Source organism: Tasmannia lanceolata, unplaced genomic scaffold (assembly GCF_043159265.1).
Source record: "Tasmannia lanceolata isolate RefF3 unplaced genomic scaffold, GAP_Taslan_0.1 ptg000029l, whole genome shotgun sequence".
NCBI lineage: Eukaryota > Viridiplantae > Streptophyta > Magnoliopsida > Canellales > Winteraceae > Tasmannia > Tasmannia lanceolata.
In genome coordinates, this window is record NW_027518706.1 from 6,116,662 (window position 1) to 6,137,603 (window position 20,942).

Genomic DNA, 20,942 nt, shown 5'->3' on the forward strand with positions numbered 1-20,942 from the left:
TTCTCATTGCATGACAAGTTTCACATACTCGTGCAAACAATTTTGTGTCTAATTATGGTTTTGGTTTTGACATTTGTATTCCCTTTGAAGCTTTTGAGTTGTTGAAAATATGACTAACTGCATGGTGGACTTGATCTCTTATTGATTTGCCCGTGTTATTAAAAATTTAACCAGTTCAATCATTGACTTGCCTTAGTTGACTGTTCTGTATTGTTCGCTGTTCCATATCCTCTTCTTTTTTTCTTTTTTTGCCCCTCCTAGTTAGATGCCTAGGATTTCTTATACAGAGTAGAAAGATTGCCTTTTTAGCATAAATCTTCTTATTCTCTTTACATTTTCATCATAAAGGAAATGAGAGCCCTAAGAACTGTAAGCTGTAATTGCTTCTTTATTTTTATGCTCATCGTAAAGGAAATGAGAATTCTAAGCTGGAGATAGTGAGTTATCTAAGAAGGTGTCGATACATTTTTTTAATGGTAGGTGTCGATACATTTTACGGGAGATATTTGCGTGCTTTTCAAAATTCTAACCACGTTTGGTTTAAACTATTTTAACATTACTTAAAGGATCTTTGGCCATATTCCACTCACATTTGGACCCTTTCTGTATCCATGTATCCATATTGTAAAATTTTGGAACCTAGAGGATATATATACTGGATCCTTTCAATATTCATGATGTAGGACCGGGAAGAGAAATAGAAGAAGAGAAGAGAAGAGAAGAGAAGAATCAGAGAAGAAGAAGAAGATGAAAAATAGTGGAGAAGGAAGAAGAAGAATAGAAATTGGGGAGAACAAGGGTGGCCCAGTGCACGAGGCTCCCGCCATTGCGAGGTATGGGGAGGGCAAGATGTACACAGCCTTACCCCTACTCTGCAGAGAGGCTGTTTCCATGACTCGAACCTGTGACCACCAGGTCACAATGGAACATCCTTACCTTTGCGCCAAGGCTCACCCTCTAGAAATTGGGGGACAAAAGAAGAGAAATCTGCAAAGGGGAGAATCTGTATTCACTTAAATTAATCATCAAAACTAATAATTCCTAATACATGAGGCCTATATATAGGCAATTGAAATAAAATTCCATGGAAAATAAATTAATGCTCTAACTCTATATAACATGTAAAATAAAAGCCCTAAAACTAAATAACATGTAAATAAAGTCCTAAAAACTAAATACTAAGTAAATAAATGCCTAGAAATCCTAAGGGGCAAATATACCTCTTATTTGGCCTATACTCCGTATCATTCTTCCCCTCTCAAAAAGAACTCGCCCTCGAGTTCTAGTTCGCCTGGATCAAATATGTACACGATCAGCAGTTCGGAAAAAAAAAATGTATACGATCAACTCGAGTAATAGTAGTAGTAACCAATCGAAGTCTCTCATGTATGATGCTCGTGATACCCGTCAAAGAGATCGTAACTAATCGAAGTCTCTCATGTGTAATGGTTGTGATACCCATGAAAGAGATCTGAAATGCTGGTGGAGTGGTTCATGACGAGCGGCTTCTTCTTGTTGAACGTCTTCTTCACGCATCAATCTTTGTTTATGTTGCTAGCTCACGTTTCAATCTCTGTTCATACCGATATGCATAATTCCTCATAAACTTAAAACGAACCTCTTCCCATTGACGGAACGGTGGCTTGCCTAAGTCGCTGCGCTCTAGCACAAAGAATCTCCATTTCGACCTGGCGTCGCTGTACACTGTATCCTTGACTCGACGAATGGTTATTTGATAATCATATAGTACGTATGGTATGCATCAAGATCCTCGATCCTGTTGATCCATTGTAGACACGCATCATCGAAATCTCCATAGGGATAGTAGTAATCATCCTAACCATAGAAATATGGAACACGTGGTGCAGTTATAGTGGGGCGAATCAAAGTCGCATAGCTCAAGATGGAATCTGTGAAAATCAACCGCTAGATTTGTCTGTGATGTCGAAAGGAAAATAATGTCTTTCACAGATCTCAGATCGGACTCCTGGATGACCTGGATTGGTGGTCGGACCAAAATTGACGGATGATGGAAGTTGGCCGAAGTAGTGCTTGTGTTTGATTTTGGCCACTGAGAGTGGGTTGGATAGACTCTTCAAGTGGCCCTGATCAACTCTTGTGTTGCCGGCAGGGCCAAATTCCGAGCAAAAATAGCTCGAATGAAGAGAGAAAATGAGATGGTGGAGAGGAGAGAGAGAATTTTTTTTCTTGCCCTTTTTCTCTCCTTTTTCCTTTACCTGTGATCGTAAGTTATAAGTTATCAACCTTACCTGTGATCGCAGGTGACCAGGCAGTAATTAAGTTAGCTCCTTTACCTGTAACAACAGGTTATCATGTAAAGACTAACTTATACTTTTACCTGTAACTAATTAAGTTAGCTCTGATACCAAATTGATGTAGGACTGGGAAGAGAAATAGAAGAAGAAGAAGAGGAGGAGGAGGAGGAGGAGGAGGAGGAAAAATAGAGCATTCAAAAAAAGGAGGAAAAATAGTGGAGAAAAAGGGGAAGGAGGAAGAAAAAGAATAGAAATTAGGGGAGAAAAGAAGAGAAATCTATAGAGGGGAATCTGTATTCACTTCAATTAATCATCAAAGCTAATAATTCCTAATACACAAGGCCTATGAATAGGCAATTGAAATAAAATTCCATGGAAAATAAATAAATGCCCTAACTCTAAATAACATGGAAAATAAACACCTAGAAACTAAATAACATGTAAATAAAATCATAAAAACTAAAAACATGGAAATAAATGCTTAGAAATCCTAAGGGGCAAATATGACTCTTATTGGGCCTACAATCCGCATCAATTCAATACCCGCACATGTATCCAGGTAACGTAGTTTGGGGCTTCTCTATAAATGTTCTAAATCCTCGTGGCTATTGACATGCTGAATTAATGAGTAAATCTTTTGTTTGCAAACTTGCAACTTGTGGATGTGATGTCCTTAGTTTTGGTGTGATGCCTTGACGTGCTTGGGTGTGATGCCGATCTTGTTGGCGTGAATCCAACTATCTATTGTCTTATCTACTGCCGTCAAGGTGATTTGTTTTTTCTAACTTTCAGTTTCCTGTTTTCTGAAATGATTCCAATCAAATTTTGTTTACCTTTTACCTTTTTCCGAACAAGTGAGATCTATCAATAAAACACCTTCCAGCGAGGGCAACGAGAACAATGCCACAAAGATAGAAAACAGAAATAGAAAAAAAAAACAGAAGACCAATAACAGCCTAGGCATCTCATTCGAAATCGACAAACATGAACATGGGATTTCATAATTAGCCAAAGATCAGCCTTGGAATTGCCTTCATGATGGTTATGGAAAAAGGAGCATTCCACATCCTTCAAACTAAAAAAAATCCCCCTAAATAACAACCTGAACCTTTTACTTCATAATCTCCAATCAAACCTTGGATCTTGAATTTTGTCATGTTTGGTTGTTGGCCTCCCATCCACGAATTGTTTGGATCTGTCCTTAACCCTACAAACAGTCCAAATCCTGAGTTTCCTGATGTTTTATTGTTGCTCTAAACCCCGTGTGCTTACTATGTTTTCTAGCGTGATCTTCAATCTCAACCAGTCCAGATTCAGTCATCTTTAATAACCTTGCAAACTAAACATAGTTAAGGAGCTACATCCTACCCGATTCACCAAGCTTTTAAGCCCTCCCAGTTGGGGTCCTACATCAATATGTTTGTTATTTTCCGCACCTTATTTTGTCTAGCGACATCTTTTGCGTGCTGGGAAATGTATTATGTGAGCTGGGAAAGGATGTGTCATTTCGTTCTTGTTATGATTATTAGCTTGACAAATTTTTATTTCGACTTTTTTGGAATGCAAAAGTGTTTACGTGATCAAGGCAAACAAAGTGTCATCTTGCTTGTTGCTGCTATCTTATCATCTATTAACTTGACAACTTCTTAGTTGGACTGCTTTGCTGTCTGCCTTGCTGGAACCTTTGTGGTGGAGTTTTGGAGGATGTAATCTTTTAAATTTCGTTGATCTCTGCATGGAGGTGCATGATGTATATCTTTTTTTTTTCTTGTTTTTTTTTTTTTTTTTTTTTGGTTTTGGTGACATAGGGTATCCCCACCTCATTTTAGGGTGGGACTAATCCCTATGGATGCACGCAATCACCCGTAAACCACGTGCATCGGGTAACTCCGAGGGGACTCGAACCCGTGTCTATGGGGTATCCCTACCCCATTTTGAGTTGCCTTGTTACTGACTTGTTTTGTTTGTATCTCTGTCTAATCATGACCCTGCTTGGTTTCTGTGCATTCTATTCTACCTCCAATTAATTAGCATCATTGTTTATCAGTTCTGTGCGAGATTATAATGTAGCCTATCAATAGAGTCTTTTTATGCTGGTATTTACCTACAAGTCGAGGCTTTTCTGGCTGTTGCTCTGTAGCTCTGTATTTTTTGAATGGCAATCTGTATTTGTTTTAAATTGTTACTTGAATTAAATGTGCGAAAAATACAAGAAGGGCGATATGTCCATTGCAACAAGGCTAAAAAAAACAAGTATTCCTGTTCCAGTTTGGCTGGGGGTACTGGTAAATTCTTAAGATATCTTCAAAACATCTGCTATTTGTCATAATTTCTGTGTCTTGACCTATGAAAATCTCTTCTTAATGGTATCCCTTAATGAGCACATTCTGATTTCCCGTTTTTATTTTGACAGGGCCTGTCGCAGCAACATAAGCAGTTGCGTTCTTTGGCTGATAATGTCCCTCATGGCTATAGGAAGAAATCTCTTTTTGAAGTTCTTATTAAACATAATGTTCCTTTACTGAGAGCAACTTGGTTTATCAAAGTCACTTATCTCAATCAGGTGGCAGACTATCTTAAGCTCAGAGTTTCTAATTTTTCTTTTGCAGCCCTTTTCTACTAGTATTTTAACCATGGTTTTTAAATTTTGGTTTCGGTTTCGGCCTCAGCCGAAAACGAAATTTTGGTGGCAGTTTTGGTTTCGGTGGAAATCTCAGGGAAAATCTTATAATTTTGGCCGAAATTTTTAGATTTCAGTTTCGGTTTTAAATTTCGGTCAATTTCGGATTTCGGCCGAAATTTAAAACCATGCTTTTAACATTATTGCTATATGCAGGTGCGGCCTACCTCAACCAGTGTTTCTCCTGGCACACCAGATAAATCACACCTTGCCCGCTCTGAACTCTGGACAAAGGATCTTATTGAATACTTGCAATATCTCTTGGATGAATTCTTTTCAAAAGATGGTTCTTTTAGCACACCGCACGGTAGGGATCAATCATCTCAGACACTTGTGGCTGGTTCTGTCCAACAAAAAGGTGATACATTGCCAGTCATTCCTGATGGCGACGAGCCTGCACTGCAGTTTAAATGGTGGTACATGGTGCACATTTTACAGTGGCACCATGCGGAAGGGCTTCTTATTTCCTCTCACATCATTGAGTGGGTTCTCAATCAACTTCAGGTTATTGATTTTCTTTTCAGTGCAAAACTTGAATCTTTCTTTGATATGAATAACTGTAGCTAAATAATGTTTTTTGGGTTCTTTAATTTAAGTGAGTCATTAATTGAGTGCATGGTTTTAAATTTCAGTTTCGGTTCCAAAATTTCGGTCGAAATCCCGAAATTCAGAAAAAATTGAATTTCATTTTTATCTGGATTTTCGTCCGAAATTACCGAAATTTCGGATTAAAAGTAAAATTATAAAAAAAAAATCATTTTTCCAAAATTTCGGCTGAAATTTGTACAAAATCCGAAATTTCAGTATTTCGGCCGAAATTTAAAACCATGATTGAGTGTTCTTTTTTAATGTTTGTCTGATGAAATGCTTTCAGGAGAAGGAATCACTTGAGGTTCTACAGTTACTTTTGCCTATTGTATTGGATATGATAGAGGGCATCGCATTATCTCAGACATATGTTAGGATGCTCGTGGACGTAGCTGTTCGTTCCATACTGGATATTTCTGCATGCTGTGCTGATTTAGTAGATGGCTCTGGAAAGGCCTACATAGTCTCTGCTCTTGTTGAGATGCTCCGGTTTTTGATACTTTCTGTGCCTGATACATTTGTTGGTTTGGATTGCTTTCCTCTGCCTTCCTGTGTAGTTCCTAAGGCAATGAATGATGGAAACTTTTGGTTGAAGGATGCCGAGAAGGTTCAATATAGTCGGCAATATGTATCCTTTGGACACATTATGTCATCTGTTCAGAAACGTGCTGCTAAGCTGGCAGCGGCTGTAAACCCTAGTCTTCAAGGTCATGGTGTGGCCAAACTTGTGCAGGCCTTAGATAGGGCTCTGATACTGGGTGATGTGCAAGCTCCTTATAATTGTCTATTTGATAATTCGTGTGAAGGTGGCATTGAGGAAGGTTGGATTTCATATGTCAGTCCATGCCTACGATCATCGTTGAAATGGATTGGGACAGTTAGCCTTTCAGTGGTAATCTCTGTTTTTTACCTTTGTGAGTGGGCCACATGTGATTTTAGAGATTGCCGTGCTTCCTTGCCACATGATATTAAGTACACTGGTAGAAAAGATTTCTCTCAAGTGTACATTGCAGTTCTACTATTGAAACTCAAGATGGAAGATATCCGTGGCTCGGTACATGACAAAAAGGTTAATCCTTCGGCAGCAAGTGCCCCTCTGAAGGGTCCTACCCTACATGATAGTTTAGATGGGAGCAAGAGTTCAGCAGATATACTTCAAAGTCCGGGCCCACTGCATGACATTGTGGTTTGCTGGCTAGATCAGCATGAAATAAGCAGGGTGGAAGGTTTTAAGCGCCTTCAGATGCTCATTATGGAACTCATTCGTTTTGGCATCTTTTACCCTCAGGCCTATGTAAGGCAGCTGATAATTAGCGGAATCATGGATAAGAACGAAGCTCTGGCAGATTTGGACAGGAAAAAGAGACACTATCGAATCCTAAAGCAATTGCCCGCGCCCTATCTACTTAATGCTTTGGAAGATGCAAAAATTGCTCAAGGCCCATTACTGTTAGAGGCCATGCTTGTTTACTCAAATGAACGTCGCCTTGTACTTCATGGACTTCGTAATGAGTACTTTGATAATTCTGCGAAAGAAAATGACAATTCTTTGAATTTTTCTTTGCCAAAACAAAAAGATAACACAATTGCAGAGCTGAAAGCTGCTATTTCGGTTCTGTTGCATCTTCCAAGTAACTTTTCCACACACATTGATACACGACCTGGTGAGTCTCAAGGGATTCTCAAGAGGCCTATCGGGTCACTTGGTATGACGATTGATGTGGCAGGAGGAACAACACCTGGCTGTGAAGAATGTAAAAGGGCAAAGAGGCAAAAGACAGGTGAGGAAAGGAGTACTCACCTTACAGGATTCTCAACAAATCCATCGGATGATGAAGACACTTGGTGGGTAAAGAAGGGGCCTAAATCCCTTGAGACTTTCAAGATTGACCCACCTCTTAAGTTAACCAAGCATGCCTCGAGAGGTAGGCGCAAAACTCAAAGTCTAGCACAATTAGCGGCTGCTAGGATTGAAAGTAGCCAGGGAGCATCTACTAGCCATGTATGTGATAATAAAATTAGCTGTCCCCACCACAGACCTGTTATGGAAGGAGAAATGTTGAAATCAATGGATGGAACAAGAACGTCACATCTCACTGATATTGTTACAATTGGAAAAGCTTTAAAAAAGTTGCGGTTGCTTGAGAAGAGGTCCATCACACTTTGGTTAATAGCCTCAGTTAAGCAGCTTGTTGAAGGGTGTGAGAAGGCTGTTGCCAAGGTGGGCCAATGTACTGAGCCCTTTTCTCCTGCAATTGATGAGAGGAATTCTGTAAGGTGGAAACTGGGGGAAGAGGATTTGTCGTTCATACTGTATTTGTTGGATGTTTCTTCTGACTCTTTTTCAGCAGTAAAGTTGCTGCTATGGTTGCTACCAAAGGCTCTCACAAGTCCAAATCCTGCCATCCATGGCGGGAGAAATGTTTTGGTGCTGGCCAGGAATTCAGAAAGCCATGCTTGTGATATTGGGGAGGCATTTTTGTTATCATGTATAAGAAGGTATAACTTGTTAGTTCTTTTCCAATTTTTATGCCTAACATTTTCCTATAAGTTTTATGTTCCAGATGTTCTGTTATAACTTATTTATGATTGTTTGCCTCTATTAGTTTGTTGAGAACCCACTTGGTTTCTGTCAATTGTATTCGTAAAATATCTCTTTCATGTGTTGCTTCTTGTTGATTATGTTTTCTTTTTTGGTGGTAGCCTCTATTAGTCTGTTTTCTATGATTTCTTTGCTTCTCTAATATTATGTACTTTCTTGTCTTTGGTTTCTGCAGTCCTTATGTTCGTAGTTTGCTATTTTTTTTGCAATTAATGTTCATTTAGGTAGCTCTCTTTACTTGGATGTCATAAGCTTACTTCTTTGTTGTGGAGATTCGTGTGAATAAAATAAAAATGGGCCACAAGTACATGTGGCACACATTTGATCTGGCCATTAATCTGATGGGCCAACACTAGACTGTACCAGTTTCTTCAATTCTAGGTCAAATGGGTGATCTTGAACAAGGATTCAAGTTTCGGCTAAGTATGCATTTGGTCCTGATGGAAATAGAACCTTGTCGGTTTCAGGTGGAATTTTCGGTGGAAATCCTGTAAATTATGTGAACTCATGGAAATATCTGCAAATGACGCAGATTTAAGATGAAATTTTAGGAACTGGTAGAGTAAACACAAATACACACTAAAAAACCATTACATAAGCAACACAACCACTCATAATAGTCGAACAACATAACACCTAGTGACATGCCCTGTCGTGCATGTTTGATAAATCAAAATCACTATGTAACACATTTCACATCTAATTTTTATAAATATTTAGACATAATATTTACACCAAATTTTACATGCAATTCATATAAAAATAATTATGTTACACATGTATGGTATACCACTTATACACTTCGGTTTTGGTTTCACTACTATGTTTCCGTATCGGTATGTGTTTCGATGGGTATGAAAATGAAAACATTTTGATAATTTTGTGTATATTTTGGTGGATTTTTAAACTATGACCTTAAATCAGTAAAGATTTTTTTGGGTTGTTTTCCAAAAAATAATTAGTAGAATAACGGTTGTTCTTAAATATTGTGGTCCTGCAATTATTAGAAACTAGGGATTCTGCTTCTACTGTATGTCCTTATTTATGTACTTGTGTTGTGAGAACAAAATACATCTTAAGGTTGGTTCATCCAAACAGAGCCTAAGGTATGCTTTCAACTAAGCACTTGTTTATGAGAAGTCAGTGACATTTTGATACTTGGAAGGCCATATGACAAACTGACATTTTCCGCCATCTCCATCTCATTGGTTTGTCTTGATTAAGTTTCAGATGCCCTAACTAATTGGCTTAGAGTATTGTTTTCAAAAGTGATGCCGCATCTAGGTTTAAGATGCAGACTCATTTAGTTAATTTTCAAAGTAATAACTAGTTATGTGACATAATTTAGATGAGCCAAGTGAAAGAATGTTGGGTTTTATCAAAGAACCATAATTAATTTTGTGGCCCTGTTTTATTACGTAAGATCTTTGTGAAAAGCGTTGTAGATAGCTACATTTTAGGAGACATAATCCAGGAGTCTCCATGTCCCCTTTTTTTATTGGAAAGAGGGATTACGGTTAAACATAAGGTCTTGGTCCCCATCTCCCCCTCTCTCCAAACGGATGAACAAAATATAGAGGTAGTCAACACCCATTTGTTCTGTTGCCAAAAGAAAAAAACTTTGATGGAGATAGGAAGCCAAGGTGACGATCTAATAGAAGAAGGGATGACACATCCAGTAGAAGATTGCGTATCGCGCTTTCAAGATCTAATCACATTATGGCTTGGGGTAAAGATCCTAAGCCTTTTAGTCTATATCGTTCGTTAGAATTTATATGAAATGTATTCCCAGCTCCTCATGTTTACAGACACTTTGGTGGTCACCTAAATATTTAGAAGTATATTACCTTTGGGAGGTGATTGCTGGAGGATGGACAATAATGCTTCCTTGCTTTCTTCATTAGTAGATAGTAAATACCTTATTGGCCCCTACTAGTATGCCTTGTAACTACTAACATTTATCAACCATATTTTTTGGTTACCTGGCTCACATCACAGTCTCTTTTACGGACTCCTGCTGAATCATGACCCTCAAGACTGCCAGGATTGCCATGGAAACCTTTTCCCCCTCTACCATGACCATCAAAGCCACAACGTCCTATGATAATACGAACATATCTATCACCAGTTGTAACATAAGATGGGGTTCCATGAAGTGAAACTCTCTGGAGGCCCAAAAATGTATTCAACAAAGGTACCTCTCCGTTGCCAAAAATTTAAGACTCGATCGGCTCATATTAAGATCTTAATCCATAGAATTTAACCAATCTAAACTCACTTGATCGGCTCATATTAAGATCTTAATCCATAGAAATGTAACCAATCTGAACTCTTCAGGTTGCTGCCTCTAGATTGATAAGTACTTGTAAGGGGCTGGCACACTTTAACTCCTTGAGTTCATCCTGCATTCCTTTTGGGGCATTATGTTACTCTCCAACACATCCCTCTTCTTGCAAAGCCAATATTTCTAATGATTGGTAAGTGCATGGAATGTTCTTGTCATTTAAATATATTTCCCCCAGAGATTTTCAAATGTATTTAGCTGTATCCAACAACATCACATTACTGCTGATAGAGGAATTCATACTATTCCAGATGCATGCTTTAATTTGAACATTCTCTTGTACCCTTCCATTAGGGAAATGTATTTCTTTTGTAATGTATTTTAATTTTCTTTCCTTGGTTAAAAAAAATTGAACAAATTTTGACCATTGGAGATATTGATCCATTTAATTTAATGGATGCCATTTGAAGTCCGAGAAATTTTGATGGGCCTCATACAATAAAGTCCCCATCCGATTTACTCTCTCGCATTACAATCCCCAAAACAAAGTAAAAATGGAATAAAGTAACTTACTTCAACAGGGAAACACCACATATGTATTGGAGGAGCACTCACACTAGCGAAAATTCTTTACAAATCAGTTCACACTAATCACTAACTCATGTCATGATTTCAGCACCATATCCCATCGTGGACAGCACACACACTATTTGTGATCTGCATATTTTTATTCATGAAAAGAGGAAAGTTAATATGTAGGAACAACATTGGGAACACAACCAACCATTATGGTGGCCGCACAATTTGAGAACCCTAGGTTAGGATTTCACAATTTTTTCAACCTTAAAAAAGGATGGAATTGAGCTAAAGAGTCAAAGAAGCAACGGAGAGAAAAAGTTGGAACGTTAACGTATGCTTTGATACTAAGTCTAAAGAAAAGAAGAATAGAAGAGAAGAGTGAAAAGGAGGAAAGAATTCACTAGAGTTCAATGTAAACGCTATGGGCTCCACCTTTTCTATGTTTGTTATAAATTGTCTAATTTGCATATAGGCCATTACTTACTCCATAATGACGGCCCACATCCTAGATAAACACAAGTAACTTTCTAACGACTTAGTGATAGGCCCTATCATAAACATTAAGTACTCGCAATAATAATTAACATAATAGGGGCTTGCAGAAGAGTGTCTATGGGTTGCTCTCTCTCTCTCTCTCTCTCTCTCTCTCTCTCTCTCTCTCTCTCTCTCTCGGCAGTTGTATCAAGTAAACTCTGAATGTCGTTAGGTCCAAAGTCCAAACACTAGTGACTTTGATCACAAACTGTCTTGATCTTCCATAATGAGTCTTCTTAGATCATCAGCTGTCTAGATTCTCTATTGCCCTGTTTGGTTGCTCACTTTGGGGAGATCATTGGAAGATGATCTTCCGAAGATCTCCCCAAAGCATGTTTGGTTGCCCAAACTCCCTTTGACCACCAGACATGTTCCAGACATCATTATTAGCTTTTTTCCTACGTGGCGCCTACATGGCGGCAATGTCCCCCCCCCTCTAATCTTCTCCATATCTTTCACCATTTTGGTGGAATTTGGGTGGGAGATAAGGAGAAGATTCTTGTCTTAATTCTATTTTCTCTCTCTTCGCCTTCTCTCTCTTCCACCCTTTATTTTGGTAATGACACCCCACATCTTCTGCTAATCTCCCTGCGCAACCAAACACTTACCACGCTTCTAATCTCCTCCCCATCTTCCATGCTTGTCTAATTCCCTTTGACTTCTTCTTCTCCTAATCTCCCAGCTATTTTGCTCTGATTGTCAGTTGTTTTGACTTTTGATCACAAATAATTTTGATTACAAATTTTCTTTGATAACCAGCTGTTTTTATCATTGATAACTTTGCTCATGAATTTAGTTGGGTATTCGGCTCTCAGTTGTCTATCACTAATCTGCTCTCGTCCGTATGATTACTCAATAATGTCTAGATGATGGTGACAGGTGATAATCATTTTTCACCACCTATACCTGTAACATTCCTCCCACGAATATTTGTAACAATGATTTGGGTTGGTATCACTGATGTAAGTTTGGTTGTGAGTGATGTTTGTATGATCCTGTTTGTGCAAAATTATACAGTATGATGTCTATGACAATTTACATTCATTTAAGCGTGACTGGTATCTTATGGTTACACAATTCTATTTGGGGTTACTATTTTGAAACTTCTTTCCTAGGTCAACTATTGGCTGCTGCTTCATGTGTTCCTTTTTTTCCTTTTTGTCTTTTCATATCTTCGTTTGGTCGGTGCTGGTAATTTTCTGGAGCATGGTTTGAAATTTCGGCCGAAATTTCAGATGTTGGTCCGGACCGACACCGAAACTACCAATTTCAGTGTCAGTCCAGATTTCGGTAATTTCAACCGAAATTTCAGAATTTCGATATTTCGGCCGAAATTTTGTTTCCGGCATTGAAACCTTGTTCTGGAGGAAGAGACGGAGGCATTCTTTCTTGGCATGCTCCCGTAAAATTCTCTTTAGATGATAGCAGTTTAACTTTGATCGCCATTTTCATTACTCTTCTCTTGGGTATACTAGTTAACATTCTGATGCCTATAGCTGTTCCATTAACATTGTTGTAAGATTGGTTATGGATAATATATTCTTTAGTACACACCATTTTTTATGGACATAGACCTGTTTATTAGTGATATTGAGCTTGAAATGCTATCCTGTTACGACCATGTTTCTCACTGTTCATTGGTTTTAAATTGTTGTATTTCCTAACTATCGGTTTGGTTCAGATACGAGAATGTACTTGTTGCAGCAGATCTTCTTCCTGAAACCCTCTCAGCTGCAATGCATCGAGCAGTTGCAGTCATGACATCTAATGGAAGGGCTTCTGGTTCAGCAGCATTTGCTTATGCTCGAAACTTGTTGAAAAAATATGGAAGTGTGTCTAGTGTGGAAAAATGGGAAAAGAATTTTAAGGCAACATGTGATCAGAGACTTCTTGTTGAACTTGAAACTGGTAGATCACTGGATAGTGAGTTGGGATTTTCACCTGTTGGGATTCCAGTGGGAGTGGACGATGTTGATGATTACTTTCGTCAAAAAATATGTGGGAGATCATCAAGGGCCAGCCCAACAATGAAAGAAATTGTGCAAAGAAATGTTGAGGAAGCTTTACAGTACTTTTATGGCAAGGAACGGAAACTTTTTGGAGGTACTACCACGAAAAGTTCTCCCAGCATAGAAAAATGGGATGATGGATATCAAAGAGCTCAACAAATTGTTTTGGGCTTAGTGGACTGCATAAGGCAGAATGGTGGGGCAACTCAAGAAGGGGATCCGGTTGTTATTGCTTCCGCTGTTTCTGCAATTGTTGGAAATGTTGGGCCCGCTATAGCAAAAATGCCGGATTTCACGGGAGGTAATTACCCGGGTTTTTCTTCAACCATAAGTCCATTGAATTTTGCTCGGCGCATTATACACATTCACATAACCTGCCTTTGCTTGCTTAAGGAAGCTCTTGGAGATCGTCATAGCCGTGTATTTGAGATAGCTTTTGCAGCTGAAGCTGCTTCTACTGTTTCCGGAGCTTTTGCTCCTGGAAAGGCTCGCAGTCAATTTCAATTGTCTCCAGAAACCCTAGATTCTAGTACTAACCTTTCAAATGAAAATTTGAACAACTCTGCCAAGGTATTTCATGGAAGGGCCGCAAAAGCTGTAGCGGCTGTTTCTGCACTTGTAATAGGGGCTGTTGTTTATGGAGTTATTAGCCTGGAAAGAATGGTTACTGTCTTTAGATTAAAGGAAGGATTGGATATTTTTCAGTTTATAAAGAGTGCGAGATCTAGTTCAAACAGTATTTCTCGTTCAGTTGGTTCTTTTAAAGTCGATAACAGCATTGAAGTGTCCGTGCACTGGTTTAGGCTGCTTGTTGGGAATTGCAGAACAGTTTCCGAAGGGTTAGTTGTGGAGCTCCTTGGCGAATCCCATATCTTGGCTCTTTTAAGGATGCAACGCTTGCTTCCTATTAACTTGGTATTCCCTCCTGCATATTCAATCTTTGCCATGGTTTTATGGAGGCCATACATTCTCAACACTAATGTTGCAACCCGCGAAGATATTCAGTTGTATCAATCTCTATCATTGGCCATAGGTGATGCTCTCAGGCACCATCCATTCCGGGACGTGTGTTTACGAGACACTCAAGCCTTTTATGATCTTCTAGCTTCTGATCCCAGTGATTCTGAGTTTGCAGCAATGCTAGAATTGCATGCTTCCGAGAAATATTTAAAAACGATGGCATTTGTTCCCCTTCGAGCAAGGCTATTTCTAAATGCTATCCTTGATTGCAAACTGCCCCAGTTTACACATGCACAGGATGATGGGACGAGGGTCCCTGGACATGATGAGTCAAAGATTTATGCTGGAAATGAAATGAAGCTTTTGGATCAGCTTGTGCACGTTTTAGATACCCTACAACCGGCGAAATTTCATTGGCAGTGGGTTGAGTTGAGGCTTCTCTTGAATGAACAAGTACTTATTCAGATAATTGAGGCCCATAATATGTCCTTAGCAGATGCTATTCGATCTCTTTCCCCAAATGCCGACAACTCTGCACGTTCCGATAATGAAAAGAATTTTACTGAAATTGTTATGACAAGATTGCTTGTGAGACCTGATGCCGCTCCACTTTTTTCAGAAGTTGTTCATCTACTTGGAAGGTCACTTGAGGAGGCTTTGTTGCAGAATGCAAAATGGTTTTTACAAGGCAATGATGTTCTTTCAGGCCGTAAGTCTATTAGGCAACGGCTTATTAATGTTGCTCAGTCTAGAGGTCTTTCAACTAAAGTCCAGTTTTGGAAGCCATGGGGCTGGTCAAGTTCCACTGCAGAACCGGCGGCAAACAGAGGGGACAAGAGGAAGTTGGATGCCATGTCTCTTGAAGAGGGGGAAGTTGTAGAAGAAGGTGTGGACATCAAAAGGTCTGGAAAATCAACCTCTCAAATGTTTGATATGGAAGGCTTGAATTCAAGCCAGCAACATGCAACCGAGAAAGCTCTTGCAGAATTGGTTCTTCCTTGTATAGACCGCAGTTCTAGTGACGCTCGCAATACATTCGCAAGTGAATTGATTAAGTATTTGGGCACTATTGAGCAACAAATAAATGCACTCAACCATGGTGCTAGTAAGCAGGCTGGGGCAGCCTCTTCTGGAGTTGAAGGTGCCACAAACAAAGGCAACACTCGCAAAGGTGTAAGGGGTGGAAGTCCTGGATTGGGTAGACGCCATACGGGACCCGCTGAGTCTGTTCCACCCTCTGCGGCATTATTGCGTGCTTCCATGTGGTTGCGATTGCAGTTCCTTTTGAGACTGTTTCCTATCATTTATGCAGATAGGTAACAACATGTTCTAATCCTTTATTTTTAAAGCAATTTTCGCCACCCATTCCTGTGTATGCATTGAGCTTGTTAATTTCCATTGGGTTTGCACTGGAAAAGTACAGTATCAATAATATTTTGCTTGTGATATGATTTGGTGGATTTTGTTCAGGATATGTATGTGGTTTTATTCATACTGCGTGTGGCTAGGTTAATTTATTTGTTTATAGAGGTTATTATACTCTTCCTAAAGTTAATTTCATTTGACTTGTTTCCATCCCTCGGTTATTCTATCTTTATGTCATTATATAGCACCATAGCCTTCAAGTTTAATCTCTCTCTCTCTCTCTCTCTATATATATATATATATATATATATATATATATATATATATATATATATATATATATATATATATATATATATATACAGAGGAAAAGGATTGTACGCTCGAGCGTACCAAGCTTATGGTACGCTTGAGTGCCCAATCACATATGGGCCCACTTTGTTAGGATGATCCAAAGCATTCATTTGAAAGGCCCTATCATATATAGGATGTGTACCAAAAATCAGCTCCATAGGATCATCCTAACCCATCCATTTGTGGAGGGCAAAATGGACAGAGCACAAATCTGCCCATTTTTGCCCTCCACTTTGGAGGGGTTAGGATGATTCAATGGAGCTGATTTTTGGTACACACCCTATCTATGATAGGGCCTTGCAAATGACTGCTTTGGATCACCACAAAAAATGTGGGACCCATGTGATTGGGGCACTCGAACGTACCATAAGCTTGGTACGATCGAGCGTACAATCCTTTTCCTATATGTATGAGAAAACGGTTTCTACACACAAGTGTAGATAAGTTATCTACACTAGCTTAAAATACAGTGGAGGGCATATTGTTTGGGTGATCCAAACCATTCATTTGATGGGCCCTTACATAGATAGGGTGTCCACAAAAAATCAGCTCCTTAGGATCATCCCAACCCTATGATTTGTGGAGCTAAAATGGATGTTTATAAACCTTCACAAACCTGTCCATTTTTTGCCTCCATGGTTTGAAGGGTTAGGATGATCCTATGAAGCTGATTTTTTGGGCACACCCTATCTATGTGAGGGCCCATCAAATGAATGCTTTGGATCACCCATACAATGTGGGCCCCCACTGTATTTTAAGCTAGTGTGTAGATAACTTATCTACACTTGTGTGTAGAAACCGTTTTCTCATATATATATATATATATATATATATATATGAGAAAAGTGTTGGTGCGCTTAAGCAAGCGCACCAAAACAATGGTGCGCTTAAGTGGTTATGACGGCTCCCAGTGGTTCGCTTAAGCGGGACCCAAACATTTAAACGAATGGGAGGCGTCATAACCACTTAAGAGCACCAAAAAATGGTGCGCTTATTCCTCTCTCTCTCTCTCTCTCTATATATATATATATATATATATATATATATATATATGAGGAAAGTGTTTCTACTCGGTCCCCTAGATAAGCTTATCTACTCCTCCCTTTAAAAAAATACAGTGGGCCCACGCTGTTTGGATGATCCAAAGCATTCATTTGATAGGTCTTAACATAGATAGGGTGTGCCCAAAAAATCAGCACCAAAGGGTCATCCTAGCCCTTCGTTTTGTTGGGCACACCGTGTCCAAAATGGACGCATATAAACGTGGACGTTTATATGTGTCCATTCTGGGCACCACAAGGCACTACAAAACGAAGGGCTAGGATGACCCTTTGGTGCTGATTTTTTGGGCACACCCTATCTATGTTAAGACCTATCAAATGAATGCTTTGGATCATCCAAACAGCGTGGGCCCACTGTATTTTTTTAAAGGGAGGAGTAGATAAGCTTATCTAGGGGACCGAGTAGAAACACTTTCCTCTATATATATATATGAGAGAACATTTCCTACACACTTGTGTAGGTAAGTTACCTACACACTACCTTAAAATACAGTGGGGGCCCACATTGTTTGGGTGATCCAAACAATTCATTTGAATGGTCCTCACATAGATAGGGTGTCCACAAAAAATCAGATCCATAGGATCATCCCAACCCTACGATTTGTGGAGGTAAAATGGACGTGTATAAACCTTCACAAATTAGTCCATTTTTTGCCTCCATAGTTTGAATGGTTAGGATGATCCTATGGATCTGATTTTTTGTGGACACCCTATCTATGTGAGGATCATTCAAATGAATGGTTTGGATCACCCAAACAATGTGGGCCCCCACTGTATTTTAAGGTAGTGTGTAGGTAACTTACCTACACAAGTGTGTAGGAAATGTTCTCTCTCTCTCTCTCTCTATATATATATATATATATATGAGAAAAGTGATCTAATCAATCGAGTAGATAACTTATCTACTCTGTCGGCTTAAAATACAGTGGGGTACTCATTGTTTGGGTGATGCAAACCGTTCGTTTGATAGGCCCTCACATAGATAGGGCATGCCCAAAAATTCAGCTACATAGGTCATCCCAACCTCCACAAATGGAAGGGTTGGGATGTCCTATGGAGCTGATTTTTTGGGCACGCCCTATCTATGTGAGGGCCTATCAAATGAATGCTTTGGATCATCCAAACAATGTGGGCCCACTGTGTTTCTGGCTGATGGAGTAGATAAGTTATCTAATCTATCGAGTAGATACACTTCTCTCTCTCTCTCTCTCTATATATATATATATATATATATATATATATATATATATGTTCACTTTTTATTTATGTCGTAATTGAATAATGAATAAGTAATTCTGAAAATAAAATAAAAGTAAAAATGAATCAATTACTGAACAAAGATAAATTGTAATATTAATTATAAAATAAATTATGAGAGCAATTCGAAGCACTCCGCCAATTGGATACAATCAAGATTCCATATAATTCAGTTAAGATATTGTATGAAAGTATGATTCCTTCTATTCTCATTTGAGAATTGAAGGATTTTTGATTGGGGGAAGTTTAAAGAAAGAGAAAGAAGGATTTTTTTTTCTTCTCTTCTATCTTAATTTTTCCCTTATATCAACAACTCAATAAAAATGAAACTATCTCCTAGAACAGAAAGCCATTTAAAAAAAAAAAACAAAAATCTCCTAGAACGGAATATTGGTGACATGATGGTAGCTTTAATTTCCTCTGCTTCTATTTTTTTATTGTCTAGTGAAACTTCACTGGCTTGCCAATGCATCTTATAGGTACTAGTGACATGATGGTAGCTTGCATTTCCTCTGCCTCTATGTTTTGTCTCTTCTGAAACTTCACTGGCATGCCAATTCATCCTAAGCAACGTTTTACTTTTTTATATTTTGCGTGTTCAGATACCTAGGTCACCATATCTATCTATGTGATTATAAATAATCCAGAATGAGTAATTGATGGATGCTGTTGGCATTTCTATGTATAACTTGTGGTAAGATCTTGAACTTCATTTTGTACCTGCTGTGTGCTTGTCTTTACCTAAAGCTTTGTAGCTTAATTTGCATCACTCGGACTATTGTATACAAATTACTCTTTTTGTTTCTGTTCATTTCAAATGCAAACTATAGCTTTCAGAACACATAAACTGTGTGAACACCATTATATATCCTTTCATTTCAAAGGCAAACTCTTATGCAGCTTCCCAAAGCAAAGAGGGAGCCTCAAATGAGAGTACGGGAGCGAAGTAGCTAATACACTTGAACACATGGGTGTAACAATCAACATCCTAACTTTTGATCATGATCCTCATGATTGAAAATAAGTCGATTCTTTACCTCGTGACCACAACATGACATCTCAAACCAACCTTGAGGCTTTTGATTTTCTCTTCACAGGCTTCACTGAAGAAAAGAATGTTGGCTGCGTACAGTAGATGGGTGGTCTCCAACTCCAAGGAAATGATTACAAAACCCTCGGTGAGACCATCAGCTCACCTTATCCCACATTCAACTTAAGGCTTCAGCCATACTTACGAATAAGACGGGTGACAATGGGTCCCCTTTTCGGAGAACCCTAAAAAACTCCAGAAGAATCCTTTTGGAGGATCCATTCACCAACACTGGATACCAAGTAGACAATAAGCACTACTGAATCAACCTCTCTATCCCAGTTAAAAAAATAAAAATAAAAATAAAAATAACCTCTCTATTTAGGCCCAAAATCCTTTCTCCTTAGCTGGTAATGAAGGCAACTTCCCTCCACCCTGTAGTAAGTCTTCCCCATGACAAGCTTACATAGGACATCACTGATCTTGTTGATGTGATAGTAGTCTAGACACTCATCCATGATGATTGGCTGCAGAAAATCTGCCTCCCGTAGATCATAGCACATTGAGGTTTTGATATGGTCTTACCAAGAGACAGCCTCAGCATTTTAGCAACTATTTTGATGATGATCTTGCAACTCCACCCTAAAACGTGGCCTAGTGCGATTGAGCGAAAGTGGGTTCTATCTCCTCCACACATTGTTTGTCCACTCCGGCTTTCACTAACTCATCGGCCTTTTCGTTTGCGGATCTGTAGTGAATGGAGTTATAACAATTGTGAATTTCAGAAATGATGTTTCAGAGTTTTTGTTGCAATTTCCAACAGTTTCCAAGGTCCCACCTAAGACCCTGCAATAAGGCTTTCGCTTCTGTCTCATTAGACTCACATACCCCAGCCGGACCGGAATATGAAAATTGGGAGTTGCCCATCCCGAAAGAGCCCTCCAATCCTCGCCGGGCCCTGTTTACCTTTTGCCCTACTGTCAAAGTTGAGTTTGAGCCTACCACTGAGGGGAGGCTTCCAAGATGGGGAGGGAGATTTGTAGCTCTTTTCTCCCAAATTATCGTATGCCAAATTCCTCAAAATATCAGCCGCTAAGTATCTTGCCAAGATCTCTTCTGCCTTTGCGCAAGCTATGAGATCAATCTTTATCTCCAATATGATCCTGCCAATATTTTTTTCTTTATCTTCAAAGATTCTTCTGTTTCTTTCTTGCCAAATATGCCACAAGATGGCGTAGGGTACCAAGCTCCAAAGAGATCACCCCGTCTCTCCAAAAGGGCTACTAGGCCAATGTAGCAATGTTCTTGTGATGGATCTTGGAAGAACCGTGAGAAACCAAAACTTCTGATATTATCCCTCCAC

At 39.0% G+C, this 20,942-nt stretch overlaps 1 protein-coding gene across 3 annotated transcripts in view; it reads left to right on the plus strand.

Annotated features, from left to right (window-relative positions):
• Positions 1-20,942, plus strand: part of LOC143859075 (mediator of RNA polymerase II transcription subunit 12-like) — a 45,569-nt gene that overhangs the window by 20,667 nt on the left and 3,960 nt on the right. For all 3 annotated transcript variants that reach the window (XM_077369757.1, XM_077369759.1, XM_077369758.1), the window contains 4 exons: positions 4,690-4,839; positions 5,113-5,460; positions 5,831-8,043; positions 13,225-15,828. In XM_077369757.1, the coding sequence (XP_077225872.1) occupies positions 4,690-4,839; positions 5,113-5,460; positions 5,831-8,043; positions 13,225-15,828 (5,315 nt within the window). The remainder of the gene's footprint in view (positions 1-4,689; positions 4,840-5,112; positions 5,461-5,830; positions 8,044-13,224; positions 15,829-20,942) is intronic.